The following is a 27500-nucleotide window of genomic DNA, read 5'->3' on the forward strand; positions in this document are numbered from 1 at the left end:
AATTACCGATACCGATATCAACCGATACCGATATCAACTGATATATGCAGTCGTGGAATTAACACATTATTATGCCTAATTTGGACAACCAGGTATGGTGAAGATAAGGTACTTTTTTTAAAAATTAGTAAAATAAGATAAATAAATTAAAAACATTTTCTTGAATAAAAAAGAAAGTACAACAATATAAAAACAGTTACATAGAAACTAGTAATTAATGAAAATTTGTAAAATTAACTGTTAAAGGTTAGTACTATTAGTGGAGCAGCAGCACGCACAATCATGTGTGCTTACGGACTGTATCCCTTGCAGACTGTATTGATATATATTGATATATAATGTAGGAAGCAGAATATTAATAACAGAAAGAAACAACCCTTTTGTGTGAATGAGTGTGAATGGGGGAGGGAGGTTTTTTGGGTTGGTGCACTAATTGTAAGTGTATCTTGTGTTTTTTATGTGGATTTAATTAAAAAAAATAAAAAAAAATAAAAAAACGATACCGATAATTAAAAAAACGATACCGATAATTTCAGATATTACATTTTAACGCATATATCGTCCGATAATATCGGCAGGCCGATATTATCGGACACCTCTATTAATAAGTGTACCCTAGACCAGCAGAACAGCCCAGCAGATTTGCTCACATTTTCAGTAGACCCATAATAAATTCATAAAAGAAGCAAACTTCATGAATGTTTTTTGTGACCAACAAGTATGTGCTCCAATCACTACATCACAAAAAAATAAGAGTTGTAGAAATGATTGGAAATTCAAGACCGCCATGACATGATGTTCTTTACAAGTGTATGTACACTTTTGATCGCGACTGTATACATCAGGGGTCACCAACCTTTTTGAAAGCAAGAGCTACTTCTTGGGTAGTGATTAATGCGAAGGGCTACCAGTTTGATACACACTTCAATAAATTGCCAAAAATAGCCCATTTGCTCAATTTACCTTTAACTCTATGTTATTATTAATAATTAATGATATTTACACTTAATTGAACGGTTTAAAAGAGGAGAAAACACAAAAAAAATGTCAATTACATTTTGAAACAGTTTATCTTCAATTTCGACTCTTTAAAATTCAAAATTCAAACGAAAAAAAGAAGAGAAAAACTAGCTGATTCGAGTCTTTTTGAAAAAATAAAAAAATAATTTATGGAACATCATTAGTAATTTTTCTGATTAAGATTAATTTTAGAATTTTTATGACATGTTTTAAATAGGTTAAAATCCAATCTGCACTTTGTTAGAATATATAACAAATTGGACCAAGCTATATTTCCAACAGACACATCATTATTTCTTCTAGATTTTCCAGAACAAAAATTTTAAAATAAATTCAAAAGTCCTTGAAATAAGATTTAAATTAGATTCTACGGCTTTTCTAGATTTGCCAGAATATTTTTTTTGAATTTTAATCATAAGTTTGAAAAAAATATTTCACAAATATTCTTTGTCGAAAAAACAGAAGCTAAAATGAAGAATTAAATTAAAATGTATTTATTATTCTTTACAATAAAAAAAATAAATTTACTTGAACATTGATTTAAATTGTCAGGAAAGAAGAGGAAGCAATTTAAAAGGTAAAAAGGTATATGTGTTTAAAAATCCTAAAATAATTAATAATATTTTATCTCTAAAATTGTCTTTCTGAAAGTTATAAGAAGCAAAGTAAAAAAATTAATGAATTTATTTAAACAAGTGGTCCAATTTGTTATCCAAGTCTTTAAAATATTTTCTTGGATTTTCAAATTCTATTTGAGTTTTGTCTCTCTTAGAATTAAAAATGTCGGGCAAAGCGAGACCAGCTTGCTAGTAAATAAATACAATTTAAAAAATAGAGGCAGCTCACTGGTAAGTGCTGCTATTTGAGCTATTTTTAGAACAGGCCGGCGGGCTACTCATCTGGTCCTTACGGGCTACCTGGTGCCCGCGGGCACCGCGTTGGTGACCCCTGGTATACAGTATATATTTAAATACACTACTGAGTCTTTTTTTGAAAAAAAAAAAAAAAAAAGGACCGTAATTTCTCGATTATAAGCCGCACATGTTTTTCTCTTGTAAAAATTTTAAAAAGTAAAAAATAACCAGCCCAAATGTCCACTGCAGAAGACGCTGGCTCTTAGGAGGATATAAAAGAATGGCTTCTCCCTGATTGCTAGAATCCATTTGCTGCCATTTCTTCTCACCTTCTCCTCTGTTAGTCTTTCTGTTTTGCTTCCATCCGTCTTGTGTTTTGCCCGGTCGAAAAAGGGGGTGGTGGTGGGTGTGTGTGGGGGGGGGTGGTGGGTGGGGGTACACGGCAAATGAGGCCATGGATCAAAAAGATCAAGACAACGCTGGATGAGGTAGAGTTGAAACAGGTCCAGGGCACCTCTCCATCAATAGTCCATCCCAGTCTACCATTGGAGGAAAGTTTCTTGGGGGGGGGTTTCTCTTTAAACTCAACTTAAGAGTGTTTTGAGATAAGAGCTGTCTCTTGGCTAATTGTTGTGCTTTGAGTTGCAAGCAAAAATTCAAGTAACGAGCATCCCCGCCATTATTTAGTGTAGCTGTTAACAGGTGCTGAGGAGGGCGGCCTTATAGGTCAGGATGAGTCATGGTCACAGATGTCCGATAAGATCGGACTGACGATATTATCCGCCGATAAATGCTTTAAAATGTAATATCGGAAATTATCGGTATCGGTTTCAAAAAGTAAAATGCATGACTTTTTCAAACGCCGCCGCGTACACGGACTTATTGAGAAGTACAGAGCGCCAATAGACCTTAAAGGCACTGCCTTTGCGTGCTGGCCCAGTCACATAATATCTACGGCTTTTCACACACGCAAGTGAAAGCAAGGCATACTTGGTCAACAGCCATACAGGTCACACTGAGGGAGGCCGTATAAACAAATTTAACACTGTTACAAATATGCGCCACACTGTGAACCCACACCGAACAAGAATGACTAACACATTTCGGGAGAACATCCGCACCGTAACACGACATAGGCAAGGCAAGGCAAGGCAACTTTATTTGTATAGCGCTTTTCATACACAAGGCAGACTCAAAGTGCTTCACAGACAACAAAGTGAAATGAAAGAAAATAAAAGCAAAATTAAAATGCAGACAATAAAAATAAAAACAGTGCAGACGTTAAAAGTTAAAAGATTAAAAGATTTAGCTGAAAGCTAAGGTGAACATAAAAGTCTTCAGTCTAGTTTTAAAAGTAGTGAGAGTTGGGGAGAGTCTGACATCTTCAGGAAGTTTATTCCAGCTATGTGTTGCATAGTGACTGAATGATGATCTCCCTTGATTTGAGTTTACTCTTGGAACCACTAACAGATTGCTCTCAGAAGATCTTAGTGATCTAGAGGGCGTATATAGTGGGAGCATATCAGTGATATACTTGGGCCCTAGACCATGTAGTGATTTATATACATAAACACAACAGGACAAATACCCGGAACCCCTTGCAGCACTAACTCTTCCGGGACGCTACAATATACACCCCCCCCCCGCTACTCCCTACCCCCCCTGTTAATTCCACGACTGTGTATATCGGTATCGGTTGGTATCGGAATCGGTAATTAAGGGCAAAAAAGCCATTATCGGACATCTCTAGTCATGGTTGCTAAAAACTTTACAACTTTAGTGTATTAGCAAATTTAATAAAATGTTGTGCTGTATAACTGTATTTATTATCACTCTCACCTTTCCTTCATACCGACAGCCATCAGACTGTATAATGCATATGTTCCTTTTTGACTGTACTTAAATGTATAATAGACTGTATTTATATTATTCACATGTGAATAATGCTGTATAATAGACTGTATTTATGTTATTCACATGTGAATAATGCTGTATAATAGACTGTATTTATGTTATTCACATGTGAATAATAGACTGTATTTATATTATTCACATGTGAATAATGCTGTATAATAGACTGTATTTATATTATTCACATGTGAATAATGCTGTATAATAGACTGTATTTATTTAATTCACATGTGAATAATGCTGTATTATAAACTGTATGTATATTAATCACATGTGAATAATGCTGTATAATAGACCGTATTTATGTTATTCCCATGTGAATAATGCTGTATAATAGACTGTATTTATGTTATTCACATGTGAATAATGCTGTATAATAGACTGTATTTATGTTATTCACATGTGAATAATGCTGTATAATAGACTGTATTTATGTTATTCGCATGTGAATAATGTTGTATAATAGACTGTATTTATATTATTAACACATATGAATAATGCTGTATAATAGACTGTATTTATATTATTCACATGTGAAAAATTCTGTATAATAGACTGTATTTATGTTTTTCACATGTGAATAATTCTGTATAATAGACTGTATTTATATTATTCGCATGTGAATAATGCTGTATAATAGACTGCATTTATGTTATTCGCATGTGAATAATGCTGTATAATAGACTGTATTTATATTATTCACATGTGAATAATGCTGTATAATAGACTGCATTTATGTTATTCACATGTGAATAATGCTGTATTATAAACTGTATGTATACTCATCACATGTGAATAATGCTGTATAATAGACCGTATTTATGTTATTCCCATGTGAATAATGCTGTATAATAGACTGTATTTATATTATTCACATGTGAATAATGCTGTATAATAGACTGTATTTATATTACTCACATGTGAATAATGTTGTATAAGACAGTATTTATGTTATTCACATGTGAATAATGCTGTATAATAGACTGTATTTATATTATTCACATGTGAATAATGTTGTATAATAGACTGTATTTATATTATTCACATGTGTATAATGCTGTATAAAAGACTGTATTTATATTATTCACATGTGAATAATGTTGTATAATAGACTGTATTTATATTATTCACATGTGAATAATGCTGTATAAAAGACTGTATTTATAATATTCACATGTGAATAATGCTGTATACTAGACTGTATTTATATTATTCACATGTGAATAATGCTGTATAATAGACCATTTAATGATGCTGTATAAAGACTGTATTTATATTATTCACATGTGAATAATGGTGTGTAATAGACTGTATTTATATTATTCACATGTGAATAATATAAATACAGATCCCAAATACAGATCAGCAGGTACCAGAAGGTAAGAAACGTTGTTTTGTGCATAATATTGTGAAATAAAACGCCAGATAATGTGTCTGACAGTAGTTGCCATTTTGCCCTCCTCATTGTTGTTGTGTTGTTGTTTACTGCCATCATATTGCAGTCTACATGTATCTCTTATGTATGACTGCCATCTACTGGTCACACTTATCATTACACCATGTACCAAATAAAATAGCTTCGAGGTCGGTAAGCACAACCATAATTATTCCCTACATTAGGCGCACCGGGTTATAAGGCACACTGTGGATTTTTGAGAAAATAAAGAGTTTTGAGTGCGCTTTATAGTCGGAAAAATAGGGTACTTTAGTCAAAAAGAGCAAACTGCTAATTTGTGTTGAGAACACTTCCTAAATGTCATCTCATTCGCTTTAACTGCTGAGTCTTTAAGCCACCTTCTCTTCTAACCTCAACTTACTCGCTGAAAACAGCTAAAACGCGCCATTCTGCCAGTAAAAAAAATAAACATTGATTAGCCAGCAAGGCCGAGGGCAAATTCCAGTAAATGTCTGCTCCCTCTCATTATTGCCTTTGTTAACTCTTTTTCAACAACTTCAAAGTTGGACAACCACCAGAAGAAGGCGTGGTGTCCGCCTCCTGACTGTCCGAGTACAGTCCATGCTGAGCGGGTCGGATGTGGAAACCTCGTCAATGTGTAGTCAAGTGCAAGGTGTCGAAAAGATTACACTTGGTACAAAATGTGGCTGCTAGACTTTTGACAGAAACAAGAAAGTTTGATCATTTTACGCCTATACTGTATATACCTTTATATATATATATATATATATATATATATATATATATATATATATATATATATATATATATATATATATATATATATACTGTATACACCTTTATATACATATATACCTATATATATATACCTATACTGTATACACCTTTATATACATATATACCTATATATATATATATATACCTATACTAGCTCACCTGCACTGGCTTCCTGTGCACTTAAAATGTGATTTTAAGGTTTTACTACTTACGAAAAAAATGTTAGATCTACTATGGACTAAACTCTCTCACTATTATGTTAGATCCACTATGGACTGGACTCTCACACTATGATGTTAGATCCACTATGGACTGGACTCTTACACTATTATGTTAGATCCACTATGGACTGGACTCTCACACTATTATGTTAGATCCACTATGGACTGGACTCTCACACTATGATGTTAGATCCACTATGGACTGGACTCTTACACTATTATGTTAGATCCACTATGGACTGGACTCTCACAATATTATGTTAGATCCACTATGGACTGGACTCTCACACTATTATGTTAGATCCACTATGGACTGGACTCTCACTATTATGTTAGATCCACTATGGACTGGACTCTCACTATTATGTTAGATCCACTATGGACTGGACTCTCATACTATTATGTTAGATCCACTATGGACTGGACTCTCACTATTATGTTAGATCCACTATGGACTGGACTCTCACACTATTATGTTAGATCCACTATGGACTGGACTCTCACTTTGTTAGATCCACTATGGACTGGACTCTCCCACTATTATGTTAGATCCACTATGGACTGGACTCTCACAATATTATGTTAGATCCACTATGGACTGGACTCTCACACTATTATGTTAGATCCACTATGGACTGGACTCTCACTATTATGTTAGATCCACTATGGACTGGACTCTCACTATTATGTTAGATCCACTATGGACTGGACTCTCATACTATTATGTTAGATCCACTATGGACTGGACTCTCACTATTATGTTAGATCCACTATGGACTGGACTCTCACACTATTATGTTAGATCCACTATGGACTGGACTCTCACTTTGTTAGATCCACTATGGACTGGACTCTCCCACTATTATGTTAGATCCACTATGGACTGGACTCTCACAATATTATGTTAGATCCACTATGGACTGGACTCTCACAATATTATGTTAGATCCACTATGGACTAAACTCTCTCACTATTATGTTAGATCCACTATGGACTGGACTCTCACTATTATGTTAGATCCACTATGGACTGGACTCTCACACTTTTATGTTATATCCACTATGGACTGGACTCTCTCACTATTATGTTAGATCCACTATGGACTGGACTCTCACAATATTATGTTAGATCCACTATGGACTGGACTCTCACACTATTATGTTAGATCCACTATGGACTGGACTCTCACACTATTATGTTAGATCCACTATGGACTGGACTCTCACACTATTATGTTAGATCCACTATGGACTGGACTCTCACTATTATGTTAGATCCACTATGGACTGGACTCTCACATATGTTAGATCCACTATGGACTGGACTCTCACTATTATGTTCGATCCACTATGGACTGGACTCTCACTATTATGTTAGATCCACTATGGACTGGACTCTCACTATTATGTTAGATCCACTATGGACTGGACTCTCACTATTATATTAGATCCACTATGGACTGGACTCTCACTATTATGTTAGATCCACTATGGACTGGACTTTCACAATATTATGCTAGACCTACTCGGCGTCCATTGCATCCGGTCTCCCCTAGAGGGGGGGGGGGGGGGGGGGTCACCCACATCTGCGGTCCTCTCCAAGGTTTCTCATAGTCATTCACATTGACATCCCACTGGGTTGTGAGTTTTTCCTTGCCCTTATGTGGGATCTGAACCGAGGATGTCGTTGTGGCTTGTGCAGCCCTTTGAGACACTTGTGATTTAGGGCTATATAAATAAACATTGATTGATTGATTGATTGATTCACCCCGCACGTTCCTGACCAGGGACTACATCGATAAGACCAAGGTGCGTCCTCAGACCGTTATGTCGCTCTGAACGTCCCCCACGGACGAGGACGTGAAGCTCCATTCTGCCGAGAGGTCACCTTTTTTTTTTTTTTACGAGCCAGGAGGCGTGACCTTTCCCTCCGGGGCTAATTAGTGGACTTAGGGTTGTCGGCTCTCTTCAGAACAGTCCGGATGGTTCCGGATGGTTCCGGATGGTTCCGGATGGTTCTTTTCCTCTTTGACGTCCACAGTTTCCAATAACAATTTGAAATGTGGACTCGTCAGACCACAGAACACTTTCCCACTTTGTATCAGTCCATCTTAGATGAGCTCGGGCCCAGCGAAGCCGGCGGCGTTTCTGGGTGTTGTTGATAAATGGCTTTTGCTTTGCATAGTAGAGTTTTAACTTGCACTTACAGATGTAGCGACAAACTGTAGTTACTGACAGTTTTTTTCTGAAGTGTTCCTGAGCCCATACCTGATGCTATGGGGGTGTAGAAATGCCCAAGGCATGGGTAACTTACACCACTAATCCTGAAAGGTACATACAGGTCTTTGGAGCAATATATGTGGCCATCCAAGCAACGTTACCATATGCTTATTTCAGCAAGACAATGCCAAGCCACGTGTTACAACAGCGTGGCTTCGTAGTAAAAGAGTGCGGGTACTAGACTGGCCTGCCTGTAGTCCAGACCTGTGAAGGTATGGGGGTGTATTAGTGCCCACGACATGGGTAAGTTACACATCTGTAAAGGCTCCATTAATGCTGAAAGGTACATACAGGTTTTGGAGCAGCATATGTTGCCATCCAAGCAACGTTATCATGAACGCCCCTGCTTATTTCAGCAAGACGATGCCAAGCCTCGTGTTAAAACAACGTGGCTTCATAGTTAAAGTTAAGTAAAGTTAAAGTACAAATGATTGTCACAATACGAGGTGTGGCGAAATGATTCTCTGCATTCGACCCATCACCCTTGATCACCCCCTGGGAGGTGAGGGGAGCAGTGAGCAGCAGCGGTGGCCGCGCCCGGGAATCATTTTTGGTGATTCTTAACCCCCAATTCCAAGCCTTGATGCTGAGTGCCAAGCAGGGAGGTAATGGCTCCCATTTTTATAGTCTTTGGTATGACTGGGCCGGGGTTTGAACTCACAACCTACCCATCTCAGGGCGGACACTCCAACCACTAGGCCACTGAGCAGGTAGGTAGTAAAAGAGTGCGGGTACTAGACTGGCCTGCCTGTAGTCCAGGCCTGTGATGGTATGGGGGGTGTATTAGTGCACACGGCATGGGTAACTTACACATCTGTGAAGGCACCATTAGGTACTTTTGTAGTTACAAATAGAACTAGCACACATTTTCAATACACGTTCTACAAATGTGCACAATTTAGTTAAGATTGAGTTTTTGTACTTTTTTTCATTGATATCTGTCAACCGAAATACTAACCTCCCATCCCTTTTACTTTAAAAATAGCATTTTTTAAACGTATTGTTGCTATAACAATCTACAAGGTTAATATAGGTTGCTTCTCTTTCTTGCCCTCCATGTTTCTGCTTTCTTTTGTATCTCTTGTTATCATTACGTATATGTGTACAGCTCCACTAATGGACATTGGAGTGTTACTTTCAAAGGCAAAATTAAAGTATTGCTAGAAACATCATTTTATATGGGACTTTATTGTATTATATGTATAGTACATGTTCCAAAAAGAAAAAAAGCATAAAACACCAGCAGAATTAGAGATATTACAAGTCAAAGTGATGAAGCTTAGTGTTACGCTCATGACTTGGTGTAACTAAACATTACCCTATAAGATGAAGGCAATTGCATTTTATTGATATTTGAAATGTATTCAATGTTCATAAATGAATATTTAAATATACTAAATGTAAAAAAGGGAATACATATTCAAAATAAGATCATTAAATGAAATCTAGTTTGGTTACGCCATCATGAGCGCAACACGAGGTTGTAAAAGTTTCAACCACAATTCTAAATAAGATGTCAAAAGCAAGCTGAAATCAAATACACACACCTTAAAGATTGATCAATACCTATTTTAATTTAGTAATACATAAATATGATGATTATTCAAAATATAAAAGAAATATACCGGAACAGAACAGAACGCTCATGATGGTTACACCAAAAAGTAACGCTATGAATCGCGTTTTTCTGACAAGAAGGGGACTTTGGGGTGTTGTGTTTTCCCGGAATGCAAAGGAAAGTTGGCGCGGGCAAGGCGTGAAAGCGAGGACATGTTTATTTTTACGCTAACAAAAAGAACAAACGAAAACCGCGCACAAGGCGGAAGTACAAAAATCGGGCTAATGAAACAAAAGCTTGCACAAAGGCAAAAACTAAAAACATGAAATAAACAACACTTACTGCGGCATGAAAAAACGTGCAGGGAACGACGGCTTGGAACGAAAGGTAGCAGAGGTAGTAAGGATAATGTCACCAGGACGATCAACAGAAAAAGACAGGCTTAAACAACAGTGACATGATTAGTGACAGGTGCGCGAGTGCAAAAACGTGAGACAGGTGCGTGACATGAGGACAGGTGAAAACTAATGGGTTGTCGTGGAAACAAAACAAACAAGAGTGCACAAAGGGTCCGAAAACCAAACCGAACATAACCAAAACAAAACATGATCACACAGACATGACATTTTCCAAGTTTGTGGGGCATTTTTATGCTATTTCCAAGCATCTCCTTTTTTATTATCGTTGATTTTAAATGGTCAAACTAATGCATATTATATATGTAAACCAAAAAAAGGTCATATTTATTTTGATTGTTGCATTTTGAAGTACATTTGTGCAGGTGAGTGCGCATGTACTCATTACCAGAGCTGTACACACATATGTATTATTGCATTTGAACAACTGTATTGTTGTTAATAGAGGTCTAGTATTGGTATTATTCATTATCAATAGTGATATTTCTATTGGTATATGTATCGCTCCATTTGTAGTGTAATAATGCTCATTGTCATTTCTGTATTATTATTTATTTCGCTAACTGCTTCTTTGCTATCACTTTTACCATCATATTTGTACATATCCTATTTGCTGATGTTGCTCTATTGTTGTTGTTGTTGTTGTGTTAGCTGTTGTTGTTTTTGTCAAGTCAAGTCAAGTCAAGCAACTTTTAAATTGAACCAAAGTGCTTTACAGCAGTGGTCCCCAACCACCGGGCCGCGCAAGAAATTAAAAAAAAAAAAAAAAATTTTTTTTTTTTTTTTTTTTTTTTTGATTAAATCAACATAAAAACACTATATGTACATATTGTGTATGTGTATGTCAATATAGATCAATACAGTCTGCAGGTATACAGTCCGTAAGCACACATGATTGTATTTCTTTATGAAAAAAAAAAAAAAAAAAAAACCCGCCAACCCTCCACCCCCGGTCCGTGGGACAAATTTTCAAGCGTTGACTGGTCCCCAGCTACAAAAAGGTTGGGGACCACTGCTTTACAGGTTAAAAAAAAAAAAAAAAAAAAAAAAAAAAAAAAAAAATCCCCCTCTTGTCCCCACAATTCCCCCGTTTCTTCCTTTTTTTCCTCTCTTTTTTATCCCCTCCTGCTACTGCCCGGCTGCAACAAATGATACTATAAATACATTTAATAAATTAAAACACAAACAAGGCAACAAGAGAAGTATCCCACACTTCTACATCAACTATATGATTTGCCTGAGAAGCTGGACAGGACAAAAAAGTAAATAAATAAAATAAAATAAAATAAAATAGTATTTTTCATGGCACAAGCCGTGTCATGTCCATCATTATTGCTGCAGTACTCTACCCTTAAATGTACTCTACCCTCTGTGCACAAAACCCCGCCTGGTGATGATGATGATGATGATGATGATGACATGCATCTGCAGTGGAAACCAAAACATGTAAGTAATCCGCTTGAACACCACTCGGATGATGTCATTAATATGAACATGCAATGGGGGTGCGGAGAAACCACTCCTGTATCATCATCGCCATCATCAACTAAAGATGATGAAAACAAAAATCCCGTTTAAACTGCTGCTTTTATTGGGGCTGTACAATTGGAACATGTCATGGCGAAATGACTGCGGCGGTAAAAAAAAAAAAGAAAAAAAAAAAAGATTTAAGTCCTAGGTCACTTTTTATGAGCTGAAAAAATATATGGTATCTCGGGGTTTGCTGGAAATGACCAATAAAACAAGTGTGGAGTGTAAGTGATAATGTGTGTGTGTGTGTGTGAGAGACAAAGATAGCCATATGTAAATCTTGCATTAGCTAATCAAAAAGTTGCCTCTGGTAGCAAAGCAAGCACTGTGTGTGTGTGTGTGTGTGTGTGTGTGTGTGTGTGTGTGTGTGTGTGTGTGTGTGTGTGTGTGTGTGTGTGTGTGTGTGTGTGTGTGTGTGTGTGCACGTTTGTATAGTACAGAGTCACCTCTGCTACATAGATAGTCCAATCCAACCCCTTTTAATTATGTGAGCGAGTGAATATGGCGAAAGGTAAATTGCTCTGTCAAGCTGGGGAATGGGCTTTTTTATGTTTGAGCCCTCGTCACTTGGCATTTCTATTATTCAATGTGGAGAGAGGCCCGGCGGAATGGAGGAGGAGGAGGAGGACGAGGAGGAGGAGGAGGAGGAGGAGGAAAGGATGGGGGTGGGGGTGGGGGGGGAGAAGAAAAAAAGATACAGCGCTTCCGAAAGTGCACATTGACAAATGTTTGTGATGTCACATCTCCGCAATGAGGAATGATGAGATAATGTGGAACAGAAGATAGATGGCCTGGGCGGGGATGAAAGAAAAGGAAAATAAGGAAAATGCTCTAATAAACACACTAAAAACCTGAATATAATAACACGTTTATATTTTATTTCATTTATATATTTGTATTATATCTGTTTTTATTCATGTTTACAGTATAATCAGATTTGTATACTTTTGTTTTATATATGTATACATGTATACATACACACATTAAAATATCTAATCCCGATTAATCGCATTTTGTTCATAGTTAACTCAAAATTAATCGCGATATTGCTAATAAATATGACTTTTCATCATTAATAAGTGTTCCCTAGACAGACCATTTTCGACTTTTTAATACCACGACTGGACAATTAGTTTGCTTATATGCTTTTTTTTTTTTCAACAAAAAGGACATAAACACGCTTTTAATGAGGATAAAAAAATTTAAAAAATACCTGCAGTCCTTTTTGTAGAAATGTCAAATTCATATTCCTGCTGTAGGAGCACTTGCGTTCAGAGAAGGAGCTACACCATGTTTAAATATCAGTTTCACGCATTAATAACACAACATGTTGATTGTTACGATCGAGGAATGACGACATAATGTGGAACAGAAGATAGATGGCCTGGGCGGGGATGAAAGAAAAGGAAAATAAGGAAAATGCTCTAATAAACTCACTAAAAACCTGAATATAATAAGTTTATATTTTATTTCATTTATATATTTGTATTATATCTGTTTTTATTCATGTTTAGAGTATAATCAGATTTGTATACTTTTGTTTTATATATGTGTACATTTATACATACACACATTAAAATATTGAATGTCCCCTTTTGACTTCCTGTCTACCGTCTTTCATTTCTGCTGAGCTTTTATGTCATCTTACTAAAACAGTCACAGTAGCAATCTACATGTTATGTTATTCGTGCACCTTAGCTGTAATCTAAACACGGAAGTGAAGCTCCTTCTACCTTTCTGAATGCAATTAAAGCAGCAGACAGCTCTGGGCGAAAAATAGTCTCTTCTTGTCGAGAGAACGACTTGGACCTGGTCTTTCTATAATGTGCCTTTTTCTTTGTCCATTTCTGCTCACTATTTTCCCGCTTGTGGCTCATTGGCAAATTTTCCCGTGTTATGGAACGGCCCGAGGGTCAAAAAAGGACACACACGCGTTAATCGCCCGTCAAAAAATGAACCCCGCTAAAGGAATTGATAGATAACGCATTGGCTTTGACAGTTACAGAATAACTCATTCAATGAATCCCCAAAAATCATTGCATTAATTGTGTATATATGTATTTACGCATATTAATCACAAAATATATTGTGTTTTTATTACATACATACATACATATATATATATATATATATATATATATATATATATATATATATATATATATATATATATATATATATATATATATATATATATATATATATATATATATATATATATATATATATAAATAACGATAATGACTTTATTTAAAAAGGTGTCCTGGAATACATTTCCACTTATTAATAATAATTAATAAGAAAGTTACTATAGTTTGGAATCCTAACAGCTAAACGTGAAAAATGTATTCAAGGTTAAGGACAATTGATCGTACATTCAACAAGATAATTTATTTTCAATTCTTGAATTTTATTTCTAATTAATTATATTATTTGGATTATTCACAATTAATCAAAGGTTATTACTTGTATGCATAGTTTAAATTAAATTTCAAAAAAGTGTCAGTAACCATCCACGGTTCAGGTAATAAAAACACAATACAGTTTGTGATTAATGTGCGTATTTGATATTTTTACATCATATCAATAAATCACACACACAGAACAAGCACACATGTCCATCAAAAGCACTGCAATATATATATATATATATATATATATATATATATATATATATATATATATATATATATATATATATATATATAAATGTATAAAAATTGCAGTGCTTACTTGTAAATAAAGCATACATCTCTATCTGTACCTCTGATGTATTATTGATATATCAAAAGCACCTTATATATATATATATATATATATATATATATATATATATATATATATATTTTTTTTTTTTTAATTTTTTTATTTTTTATTTTTTATTTTATTTTTTATTTATTTTTTTTAATTTTATTATTATTTTTTTTTATTTATTTTTTTAAATTTTTTTTTAAAAATGTATTCATTTATTTTATTTTTTAATTTTTTTATTTGTTTTTTTAATATATTTTTTTATTTATTTTATTTATTTATTGCAGTGCTTTTGATGGACATGCGTGCTTGTTCTGTGTGTGTGATGTATTGATATGATGTGCAAATATCAAATACTGTGCTTACTAGCAAATAAAGCATAAATCTCCATCTGTACCTCTGATATTGATATTCTGGCTCAGCTACTATTTATTTGATCGCAGACCAGATAAAAATGAAAGCAGTATAAATGATGGTAATCTATATTTTTATACAACCAAATATGCTCCTCTAAAAGACATGAAGAGCAAAAGTCACACTAGTTTAATAAAGTAGCTCCGCTTTTTTTCCAGGCATTTCAGATCAAACTAAAACATTGCAAGCTTAAGCTGCTTATAGAAGACAAACAAACTGAGCTGAGGTCCCCACAAATGAGGCCTGTTTGAAAACAGACCTCATTTTCTAAAGTCAATCTGACCAGATACGATAAAAAAAAAACACAAACAAGTATTTATTTATTCCATTTTTGATTTTTTTTTTTTTAATAGATTAAGAATTGTTACAAATAAGAATCACGATTGATTTGAAAATGTATTGTTTTGACAGCCCTAATGTGTATATTTAAATATATCAAATGCATAAATATTTTTTGATTAAAAATGTTGATTAAAACATTTAATTGATAAAAAAAAAAAAAGTATATATATATTCATATGACTACTGTGTAACCTCGATTTACAAACCCCTCTTTTGTGAAATGTCCCATTTACAAACTTTTAGGTCGAGCCAAATACGCCTTTCAGCGCGAACCGTGTGTCTGTGTACGAACGATTCATTCATTCATTCAATTATTCATTCATTTTTTGTGCAGGGTTTTTGGAAAGGCGAAGCCCAACAGGTCACTTGCTACGCAGTGCACTCCAGGGCCGGCCCGTGGCATAGGCCGTATAGGCAAATGCTGAGGGCGCCGTCCATCAGGGGGCGCCACGCCAGTGCCACAAATGTTGGAGAGAAGAAAAAAAAGAAAGAAAAAGTTGGTACTATTATTTCTAAATACAAAAAATAATCCCACGTTAATAAAAATGCAAAGTAAAGCCTATTTAATAGAAATATTATTTGTTACAACATTACGCCCCCCCTCCCCCCACACGGTGCGCCCCCTCCCTTCCCGTATCATTCATGACTCTTTTTGGACGTCACCACATCAAAAAATCAACACAAGATGTCAAAACGGCCAAAACTGTCAGGTGCCCAGGAAAGAAAAAAGAGAAAAGAGGAGGAGAAACGAGAAAAAGACAGAGGTAGCAGGTAGGTAACGTTAGCCTACATGAAATTATTTGTCTGTTACAGAATGTGATAGTAACCTGGCTTTTTAGCATTAAGCTAATGTTACATGATTCGGCAATTGCTAATCAATAAATAGCTAGTTCTGTTTTAACGTCGGGTTAATATTGTGGAGGGGGCTAAATTGTTATGGAAAATAATAATGTAACGTTAGGTAATTACAGTACTCCCACCTTACATTCCTCAGGGACATTTGTATTAGATCTTTTAAGCAGGTGTTTTCTGTTTACATTGTTATTGCCTTCTGGTTAGCTAATGTTTGCCCTGCAGGTAATAGTCACTTTTCCACCCCTTTATATATTAGGTATAGTTGTAAGCCTAGTTGTTAAAGTGCACATCATTAATGTTAATTAAGCAATATCACATGAGAGGGAATGCTGTTTTTTAATTTGAGCACTGCTGTGATTCGGTTGAAAATAATCATAACATAACATTCTCATATAATATGTTCATTTGCTTTCTTTAAGTAAAAAAAAAAGGTCAAAGACAAAGCTATTCGGTTTCTTGTGAGTATATACACTTCACTGCCGATGTGGGGGGGCGCCACCTAAGATCTTGCCTAGGGCGCCAGATTGGTTAGGGCCAGGCCTGGTGCACTCCTCCTCACTTCTCAGCGCCTTTTCTGTGATTTGTCGCCTTTTGACAAGTGATGGCTGTTGCGCTAATTTAATACAAGTCCCAAAAGGACAACAGACCAGCGTAGGAGGAAATCGCGGAGGAGTTAAAAAAAATAAAAAATAAAAAAAGACTAATTGCGAGGAATACATTAATGGCGCTTGCAAGTATGGAAGAATTCATACCACAGCGAGTTTTAATTGTGATGAGAACGGGCTTTTCTGAAAAATATGCCAAAGCAGACTTATTTTACAGCAGAGGAGAAGACTACCTCTTGTTCAGCGACACCTTCTTTCTCTTAAAGGCCTACTGAAATGAATTGTTTTTATTTAAACGGGGATAGCAGATCCATTCTATGTCATACTTGATCATTTCGCGATATTGCCATATTTTTGCTGAAAGGAATTAGTAGAGAACATTGACGATAAAGTTCGCAACTTTTGGTCGCTGATAAAAAAAGCCTTGCCTGTACCGGCATGTCCAGTTAGAACAATGCATGCAAAAAAGGCCAAAAAACAAAACCACACCATACATGATAGTGATTCCATATAATACCTACCAACTGTATGCATGAACATTTTAATCAATCAATCAATGTTTATTTATATAGCCCTAAATCACAAGTGTCTCAAAGGGCTGCACAAGCCACACCGACATCCTCGGTTCAGAGCCCACAAAAGGGCAAAGAAAAACTCACAACCCAGTGGGATGTCAATGTGAATGACTATAAGAAACCCTGGAGAGGACCTCTGAGGGAGACCGGATGCTATGGACGTCGAGTGGGTCTAGCATAATATTGTGAAAGTCCAGTCCATAGTGGATCTAACATAATAGTGAGAGTCCAGTCCATAGTGGATCTAACATAATAGTGAGAGTCCAGTCCATAGTGGATCTAACATAATAGTGAGAGTCCAGTCCATAGTGGATCTAACATAATAGTGAGATTCCAGTCCATAGTGGATCTAACATAATAGTGAGAGTCCAGTCCATAGTGGATCTAACATAATAGTGTGAGAGTCCAGTCCATAGTGGATCTAACATAATAGTGAGAGTCCAGTTCATAGTGGATCTAACATAATAGTGAGAGTCCAGTCCATAGTGGATCTAACATAATAGTGTGAGAGTCCAGTCCATAGTGGATCTAACATAATAGTGAGAGTCCAGTCCATAGTGGATCTAACATAATAGTGAGAGTCCAGTCCATAGTGGATCTAACATAATAGTGAGAGTCCAGTTCATAGTGGATCTAACATAATAGTGAGAGTCCAGTCCATAGTGGGGCCAGCAGGAGACTATCCCGAGCTGAGACGGGTCAGCAGCGCAGAGATGTCCCAAACCGATGCACAGGCAAGCGGTCCACCCCAGGTCCCGACTCTGGACAGCCAGCACTTCATCCATGGCTACTGGATTTAATAAAGTACCATATTTTCCGGACCATAGGGCGCATCGGATTATAACGCGCACTGCCGATGAGCAGGTCTCGTCAGGTCTATTTTAATTCTATTTTCAAGATATTTTCAAGCTTATTGACTATGGAGTCACGGACATTTTCAGGACTCATGCAGATCCCAAATACAGATCAGCAGGTACCAGAATGTAAGAAAAGTTGCTTTTGCCTAATAATGGGAAACAAAACGCCAGATAACATGTCTTACCTTATACACACACCATAATAATACTGGTATGTTTAATGCGCCGACAATCCATCAAGCGGTGTGGCTTCATAGCTTACCAAAGTCCTACTAAAACATTTTGATAGATTTTTGGGCGCCGTGTGGGATGTTCTATATTTTCAATGGAACATATAAAATGTTGGTGTTGTTTAGTTGAGTCATATTGCAGTCTACACGTATCTCTTATGTGTGGCTGCCATCTACTGGTCACACTTGTCATTACACCATGTGCCAAATAAAATAGCTTCGAGGTCGGTAAGCACAACCAAAATTATTCCATACATTAGGCGCACCGGGTTTTGAGAAAATGAAAGGATTTTAAGTGCGCCTTATAGTCTGAAAAATCGGGTATAGTGTATCTTTGTAAGCGTCTCTCTAATTCTGTTCCAGCCCTGATGGACAGGCCTAATTCCCAGACTCGGACCAACGCCGTCCATTTGTATCAATTACTCTTGACTTCTTCTCCGCGCTCATCCAGACACATGGAAGTCAATTATGTCTAATCTTTGGTAAATTACACAGCGCTCACGAGGCGGTTACTGTCTACGTCTCGCTGAAGGTTATCACGGCGGTCATTAGCCTTGATGAGATAAGAGTCTTGCAGGTAAGGGAAGAGGATGGCGAGGAAGACGAGGTCATACTCACTGATTTGCTGAGCTACCGACTGATGCTTACGCTCTGATTGGCTTTGGTGCAATTAGTGCTACAGTCAGGGAAGTCACTCACTGTGGAAATGTTCACTTTTCATTTGGACTGCTTTGTGTTTTTGTTTGTTTTGAAGCATTGGTGCTAAAGTTTTGCTGTCATGTTTGGATTTGGTGTTTTTTTTTTCCCCTAATTTAGTCTTTCTTCCCGTCAAGGGCTCTTACTTTTGTCCCACTTCCTGTTTTGGTGTGTTCCGCAATGCTTTAGAGAGCTATTCTCCTCACTGCATTGTTTTTCTTCAAATTGGGACAAATATGAAGATGCTTAATTTATTCTCATATTACGGGTCATATTATTGTGGAAGGGGGGGGGGCACAGGTCCGGTGGCCATGGATGATGTGCTGGCTGTCCAGAGTCGGGACCCGGGGTGGACCGCTCGCCTGTGCATCGGTTGGGGACATCTCTGCGCTCCACTATGGACTGGACTCTCAATATTATGTTAGATCCACTATGGACTGGACTCTCACTATTATGTTAGATCCACTATGGACTGGACTCTCACACTATTATGTTAGATCCACTATGGACTGGACTCTCACACTATTATGTTAGATCCACTATGGACTGGACTCTCACTATTATGTTAGATCCACTACGGACTGGACTTTCACTATATTATGTTAGCTCCACTATGGACTGGACTCTCACACTATTATGTTAGATCCACTATGGACTGGACTCTCAGTATTATGTTAGATCCACTATGGACTGGACTCACACACTATTATGTTAGATCCACTATGGACTGGACTCTCAGTATTATGTTAGATCCACTATGGACTGGACTCTCAGTATTATGTTAGATCCACTACGGACTGGACTTTCACTATATTATGTTAGCTCCACCATGGACTGGAATCTCACACTATTATGTTAGATCCACTATGGACTGGACTCTCACAATGATGTTAGATCCACTATGGACTGTACTCTCAATATTATGTTTGATCCACTATGGACTGGACTCTCTCACTATTATGTTAGATCCACTATGGACTGGACTCTCTCACTATTATGTTAGATCCACTATGGACTGGACTCTCACACTATTATGTTAGATCCACTATGGACTGGACTCTCAGTATTATGTTAGATCCACTATGGACTGGACTCTCAGTATTATGTTAGATCCACTACGGACTGGACTTTCACTATATTATGTTAGCTCCACTATGGACTGGAATCTCACACTATTATGTTAGATCCACTATGGACTGGACTCTCACAATGATGTTAGATCCACTATGGACTGTACTCTCAATATTATGTTAGATCCACTATGGACTGGACTCTCACACTATTATGTTAGATCCACTATGGACTGGACTCTCTCACTATTATGTTAGATCCACTATGGACTGGACTCTCACTATTATGTTAGATCCACTATGGACTGGACTCTCACTAGTATGTTAGATCCACTATGGACTGGAATCTCACTATTATGTTAGATCCACTATGGACTGGACTCTCACACTATTATGTTAGATCCACTATGGACTGGACTCTCTCACTATTATGTCAGATCCACTATGGACTGGACTCTCACTATTATGTTAGATCCACTATGGACTGGACTCTCACTATTATGTTAGATCCACTATTAAAGATTAAGATTAAAGTAGCAATGATTGTCACACACACACTAGATGTGGTGAAATTTGTCCTCTGCATTTGTCCCATCCCCTTGGGGAGCAGTGGGCATGGACTGGACTCTCACTATTATGTTAGATCCACTATGGACTGGACTCTCACTATTATGTTAGATCCACTATGGACTGGACTCTCACTATTATGTTAGATCCACTATGGACTGGACTCTCACTATTATGTTAGATCCACTATGGACTGGACTCTCACACTATTATGTTAGATCCACTATGGACTGGACTCTCACTATTATGTTAGATCCACTATGGACTGGACTCTCACACTATTATGTTAGATCCACTATGGACTGGACTCTCTCACTATTATGTCAGATCCACTATGGACTGGACTCTCACTATTATGTTAGATCCACTATGGACTGGACTCTCACTATTATGTTAGATCCACTATTAAAGATTAAGATTAAAGTAGCAATGATTGTCACACACACACTAGATGTGGTGAAATTTGTCCTCTGCATTTGTCCCATCCCCTTGGGGAGCAGTGGGCATGGACTGGACTCTCACTATTATGTTAGATCCACTATGGACTGGACTCTCACTATTATGTTAGATCCACTATGGACTGGACTCTCACTATTATGTTAGATCCACTATGGACTGGACTCTCACTATTATGTTAGATCCACTATGGACTGGACTCTCACTATTATGTTAGATCCACTATGGACTGGACTCTCACTATTATGTTAGATCCACTATGGACTGGACTCTCACTATTATGTTAGATCCACTATGGACTGGACTCTCACTATTATGTTAGATCAGTGGTTCTTAACCTTGTTGGAGGTACCGGACCCCACCAGTTTCATATGTGCATTTACCGAACCCTTCTTTAGTGAAAATAAATAAATAAACATTTTTAAAATTCAAGACAAAGTTATATGTTTTTGGTAACACTTTAGTATGGGGAACATATTCTAAGTAACAAAGACTAAATGTAGAGTTTTTTGGACACTAGGGGAACATATTCGACTTATACTCCGAAAAATACGGTATGTTTATACCATATATGATTATATCAGCAGTGGGGGGGGGAAATAAACGTTACAAATTGTGCAAATTCGGCTCGTTTGGAGGAAGTATGAAGGAAAGCAAGATTGTTTTATAAATATATTATAATATATATATATATATATAATATAATATATTATAATTACACTTATTAAAATATTACACTTACACTTATTAAGCCTGTTGTTCACTATTCTTTATATATTTTAAATTGCCTTTCAAATGTCTATTCTTGGTGTTGGCTTTTATCAAATACATTTCCCCAAATAATGCGACTTATACTCCAGTGCGACTTATATATGTTTTTTTCCTTCTTTATTATGCATTTTCGGCCAGGGCGACTTATACTCCGGAGCGACTAATACTCCGAAAAATACGGTATATTATAATATAATATATAAAATATAATGTATCCGTATATATATTATATACTGTATATATATTATGTAAATATTACATATATGTTACATTGCTACTTTGGTACATTTTTAGTCTACTTTATACCTTTTGTTTTTGCCCTCTTTTTGTGCATTATCCCTTCCATCCTTATCCTTTCCATCCGTTGTAACTGAGCTACTGTGTGGAACAATTTCCCTTGAGGATCATAAAGTTTGTCTAAGTCTGTCATAACGCGGTTTTCGCAGCTTACTGCGAGGTTTGTTCTCCCAGGATGCAACCGGACGATTCCGGACAAGGCGTGCGGGTAGGAACATATTTATTAATCTTCTCAAAACTCAAAAGTACTACAAAAAAACGGAAAACAAGGCGAGGGCACAACGCGCTGATCGCACTTGGAGCTAAACTAACACTTAGCATAAACTATGACAAGGAAAACTTACTAGCTGTGGCATGAACAAAGAAAAACTTACGTATACAAGGCATGGAGTGAAACTTGGAATCAGACATGAACCGAACAATGACGCCAGGCCGACTGACTGGCAAAGGCAGGTTTAACCCTGTAAGACCCAAGTATAGAAAAACCTAAAAAAAAGTATTGACCTTTTAGATGTTGTAGGAGGCATTTGATGCAGAAATTGAAGAGTTAAAAAAAAATGGTTTATGTATGTTCTTAGAGAAATGTCGTAATATTGCAACATTGGGCTTTGATGAATTAACTACATTTTTTAGAGATGAAACTTTTAAATCAGTCAAATTTGACCAGAACACAACACAAGGGTAGAATTATACTATCCATGTATAGAGAAAATAGCTCAGGCAGTGATGTAGCGGACGGAATACAACCTGTTTGAGCCCACTGCACTAAGCCAGCATTTTTACTACCACATTCACCCAGTGTTGTATAATTGCAACAATTATATAACAAGCTCTAAATGAAAATGGATGCATCTGTTCCACAATAACTACTTATGTACATGCTCTAGACCAGGGGTCACCAACGGGGTGCCCGCGGGCACCAGGTAGCCCGTAAGGACCAGATGAGTCACCCGCTGGCCTGTTCTAAAAATAGCTCAAATAGCAGCACTTACCAGTGAGCTGCCTCTATTTTTTTAATTTTATTTATTTACTAGCAAGCTGGTCTCGCTTTGCCCGACATTTTTAATTCTAAGAGGGACAAAACTCAAATAGAATTTGAAAATCCAAGAAAATATTTTAAAGACTTGGTCTTCACTTGTTTAAATAAATTAATAATTTTTTTTACTTTGCTTCTTATAACTTTCAGAAAGACAATTTTAGAGAAAAAATACAACCTTAAAAATGATTTTAGGATTTTTAAACACATATACCTTTTGACCTTTTAAATGCCTTCCTCTTCTTTCCTGACAATTTAAATCAATGTTCAAGTAAATGTATTGTTTTTATTGTAAAGAATAATAAATACATTTTAATTTAATTCTTCATTTTAGCTTCTGTTTTTTCGAAGAAGAATATTTGTGAAATATTTCTTCAAACTTATGATTAAAATTCAAAAAAAATATTCTGGCAAATATAGAAAATCTGTAGAATCCAATTTAAATCTTATTTCAAAGTATTTTGAATTTCTTTTAAAATTTTTGTTCTAGAAAATCTAGAAGAAACAATGATTTGTCTTTGTTAGAAACATAGCTTGGTCCAATTTGTTATATATTCTAACAAAGTGCAGATTGGATTTTAACCTATTTAAAACATGTCATCAAAATCCTAAAATTAATCTTAATCAGGAAAAATTACTAATGACGTTCCATAAATTCTTTTTTTAATTTTTTCAAAAAGATTCGAATTAGCTAGTTTTTCTCTCCTTTTTTTCGGTTGAATTTTGAATTTTAAAGAGTCGAAATTGAAGATAAACTATGTTTCAAAATTTAATTGTCATTTTTTTTCGTGTTTTCTCCTCTTTTAAACCGTTCAATTAAGTGCAAATATCATTAATTATTAATAATAACATAGAGTTAAAGGTGATTTGAGCAAATTGGCTATTTCTGGCAATTTATTGAAGTGTGTATCAAACTGGTAGCCCTTTGCATTAATCACTACCCAAGAAGTAGCTCTTGGTTTCAAAAAGGTTGGTGACCCCTGCTCTAGACATTGTATAACAACCAAAAAAAATATAAAATACATTTTACTTACTTGAATCTGATGAATTCAGTCCAATGAAACAAATAAATGTTGTTCGAAGGAAACCTTGAGAGGTTGTGTGAGTTCATTGCCAGAAGGCATGACTTATAAACAAATGTACAATCTAATAGCCTTGTGAGACTGAACAATAGGACACAATGACTATGTAAATGTGGTAACAAAAAAAAGGATGGTTAAAGGTAACGTTGTAATTTTAAGACAAAGGGTGTTACAGGGTTAAATAGTGTCTCTTGATTAGAGCCAGGCGAGCGTCCCGAACACCAGCGGCGGGTGAAAATTCATACGCAACCATGGCAACCAAAACAAACGAGTGCACAAAAAACAGGAAGTATGAAGTTACCGTAATTTCCGGACTATAATCCGCTACTTTTCCCCCTCGTTCTGGTCCCTGCGGCTTATACAAGGGTGCGGCTTATATACGGCCTGTTCTTCTCCGACACCGACGAAGAGGATTTCGGTGGTTTTAGTACGCAGGAGGAAGACGACGACACAATGATTAAAGACTGACTTTTCATATACCGGTAGGCTGGTTGTTTTGATAACGTACAGGCGAGCACTTTGTATTACTTTGCAGCGTTGTATTATTTGTACTCTGCACGAATGCTGCTCGCCATGTGAAAGATGTGAAAGTTTGATTGAATGATTGAAAGATTTATTGTTAACAAACAGTCATCTCTGTCCCGACAATCCCTTCCGTGGTAGCAGGAACCCCTATATACTACGGTAATTACACATCAAAACCCTGCGGCTTATAGTCAGGTGCGGCTTATATATGGAGAAATCTGTATTTTCCCCTAAATTTAGCTGGTGCGGCTTATAGTCAGGTGCGGCTTATAGTCCGGAAATTACGGTAATCTAACAGAACATAACGAAAACATGATCCGGACTATGGATCATGACAAAGTCCGAGTCTAAATATCCCCGCCATGCCTCCACGGTTTGATTTCAAACTTTCAGGACTTATGCAGACCCCAAAATACACAAAAAGAGGCACCAGTAGGTAAAACCAAGTCCCCTTTAAAGCAGTATTGGGAACACGCTGCAGACGGCACCTTTAATAAGCACTTTTATGTGCTGTTGGGAAGGTGGTACTGGCAGGAAAATCCAATTTAAAATATCAATATGCTCCAGTGACTTTATGCAGAAAAGTGCTTATTTTGCAGGAATATGCCGGCATTGTTTGTGCGTAATTAGCTACACTGGGCGAGGTTGTTTTGTTTTTTGATACACATTCTTCACAATATGTTAGGACTTCTCTCTCTCCCCATGCTGAAAGTGTGTGTGTATGCCTCACGTGCACACCTCACCTGTTTATCGCTGAGGGTGTACAGGTGCTGGTGGTCGGGGCTGAAGAGCAGGTCTTTCAGGACGGGGCTGCCGTCGCTCACCAGGACATTTTCATAGAGCAGAGCAGGCTGGCTGCTGGAGGTGACCAGAACCTGCGGGAGGAACAAACCATCAATATGGCCATTAAGTTAAGGCTGAACAATCGCAATCGTTTGCTTGGGTAATGATGACGTGACAAAATACACCTGAAAGTGGAACAAAACATTACTATACAGTTTTTGCATCATTCTACGGAGCCCCTAAAGCAGGGGTCACCAACCTTTTTGAAAGCAAGAGCTACTTCTTGGGTAGTGATTAATACGAAGGGCTACCAGTTTGATACACACTTCAATAAATTGCCAGAAATAGCCAATTTTGCTCAATTTACCTTTAACTCTATGTTATTATTAATAATTAATGATATTTACACTTAATTGAACGGTTTAAAAGAGGAGAAAACACGAAAAAAATGACAATTAAATTTTGAAACATAGTTTATCTTCAATTTCGACTATAAAATTCAAGATTCAACCGAAAAAAAGAAGAGAAAAACTAGCTAATTCGAATCTTTTTGAAAAAATTAAAAAAATTATTTATGGAACATCATTAGTAATTTTTCCTGATTAAGATTAATTTTAGAATTTTGATGACATGTTTTAAATGGGTTAAAATCCAATTTGCACTTTGTTAGAATATATAACAAATTGGACCAAGCTATATTTCTAACAAAGACAAATCATTATTTCTTCTACATTTTCCAGAACAAAAATTTTAAAAGAAATTCAAAAGACTTTGAAATAAGATTTAAATTTGATTCTACTGATTTTCTAGATTTGCCAGAATATTTTTTTTGAATTTTAATCATAACAAGTTTGAAGAAATATTTCACAAATATTCTTCGTCGAAAAAACAGAAGCTAAAATGAAGAATTAAATCAAAATGTATTTATTATTCTTTACAATAAAAAAATAAATTTGCTTGAACATTGATTTAAATTGTCAGGAAAGAAGAGGAAGGAATTTAAAAGGTAAAAAAGGTATATGTGTTTAAAAATCCTAAAATCATTTTTAAGGTTGTATTTTTTCTCTAAAATTGTCTTTCTGAAAGTTATAAGAAGCAAAGTAAAAAAATGTATGCATTTATTTAAACAAGTGAAGACCAAGTCTTTAAAATATTTTCTTGGATTTTCAAATTCTATTTGAGTTTTGTCTCTCTTAGAATTAAAAATGTCGAGCAAAGCGAGACCAGCTTGCTAGTAAATAAATACAATTTAAAAAATAGAGGCAGCTCACTGGTAAGTGCTGCTATTTGAGCTATTTTTAGAACAGGCCAGCGGGCTACTCATCTGGTCCTTACGGGCTACCTGGTGCCCGCGGGCACCACGTTGGTGACCCCTGCCCTAAAGGGACATGGGGGAATTTAATTTTTTAAATTTTTTTTAGACATGTATCTCATTCGCACGAGAAACTATTTATAAAGTTATATAAAAAAATAAAATAAAAAATTGTATAATATTTTTAAAAAAATTTTTTTTTTATAGACATGTATCTCGTGCGAACGAGATAGTTTCTGGTGCGCACGAGATACATGTCTAAAAAAAAATCATCCCCCCCCATGTCCCTTTTG

At 36.2% G+C, this 27500-nt stretch overlaps 1 protein-coding gene across 1 annotated transcript in view; it reads right to left on the bottom strand.

Annotated features, from left to right (window-relative positions):
- LOC133653245 (plexin-A1-like) overlaps positions 1-27500 on the bottom strand; it is a 195125-nt gene that overhangs the window by 156979 nt on the left and 10646 nt on the right. The window contains exons 2-4 of the mRNA XM_062052325.1: positions 25851-25987; positions 19115-19271; positions 11820-11878 (exon numbers count right to left, since the gene is read on the bottom strand). Coding sequence (XP_061908309.1) covers positions 11820-11878; positions 19115-19271; positions 25851-25987 — 353 coding nt within the window. The remainder of the gene's footprint in view (positions 1-11819; positions 11879-19114; positions 19272-25850; positions 25988-27500) is intronic.

This window comes from Entelurus aequoreus, linkage group LG07 (assembly GCF_033978785.1).
Source record: "Entelurus aequoreus isolate RoL-2023_Sb linkage group LG07, RoL_Eaeq_v1.1, whole genome shotgun sequence".
Classification (NCBI taxonomy): domain Eukaryota; kingdom Metazoa; phylum Chordata; class Actinopteri; order Syngnathiformes; family Syngnathidae; genus Entelurus; species Entelurus aequoreus.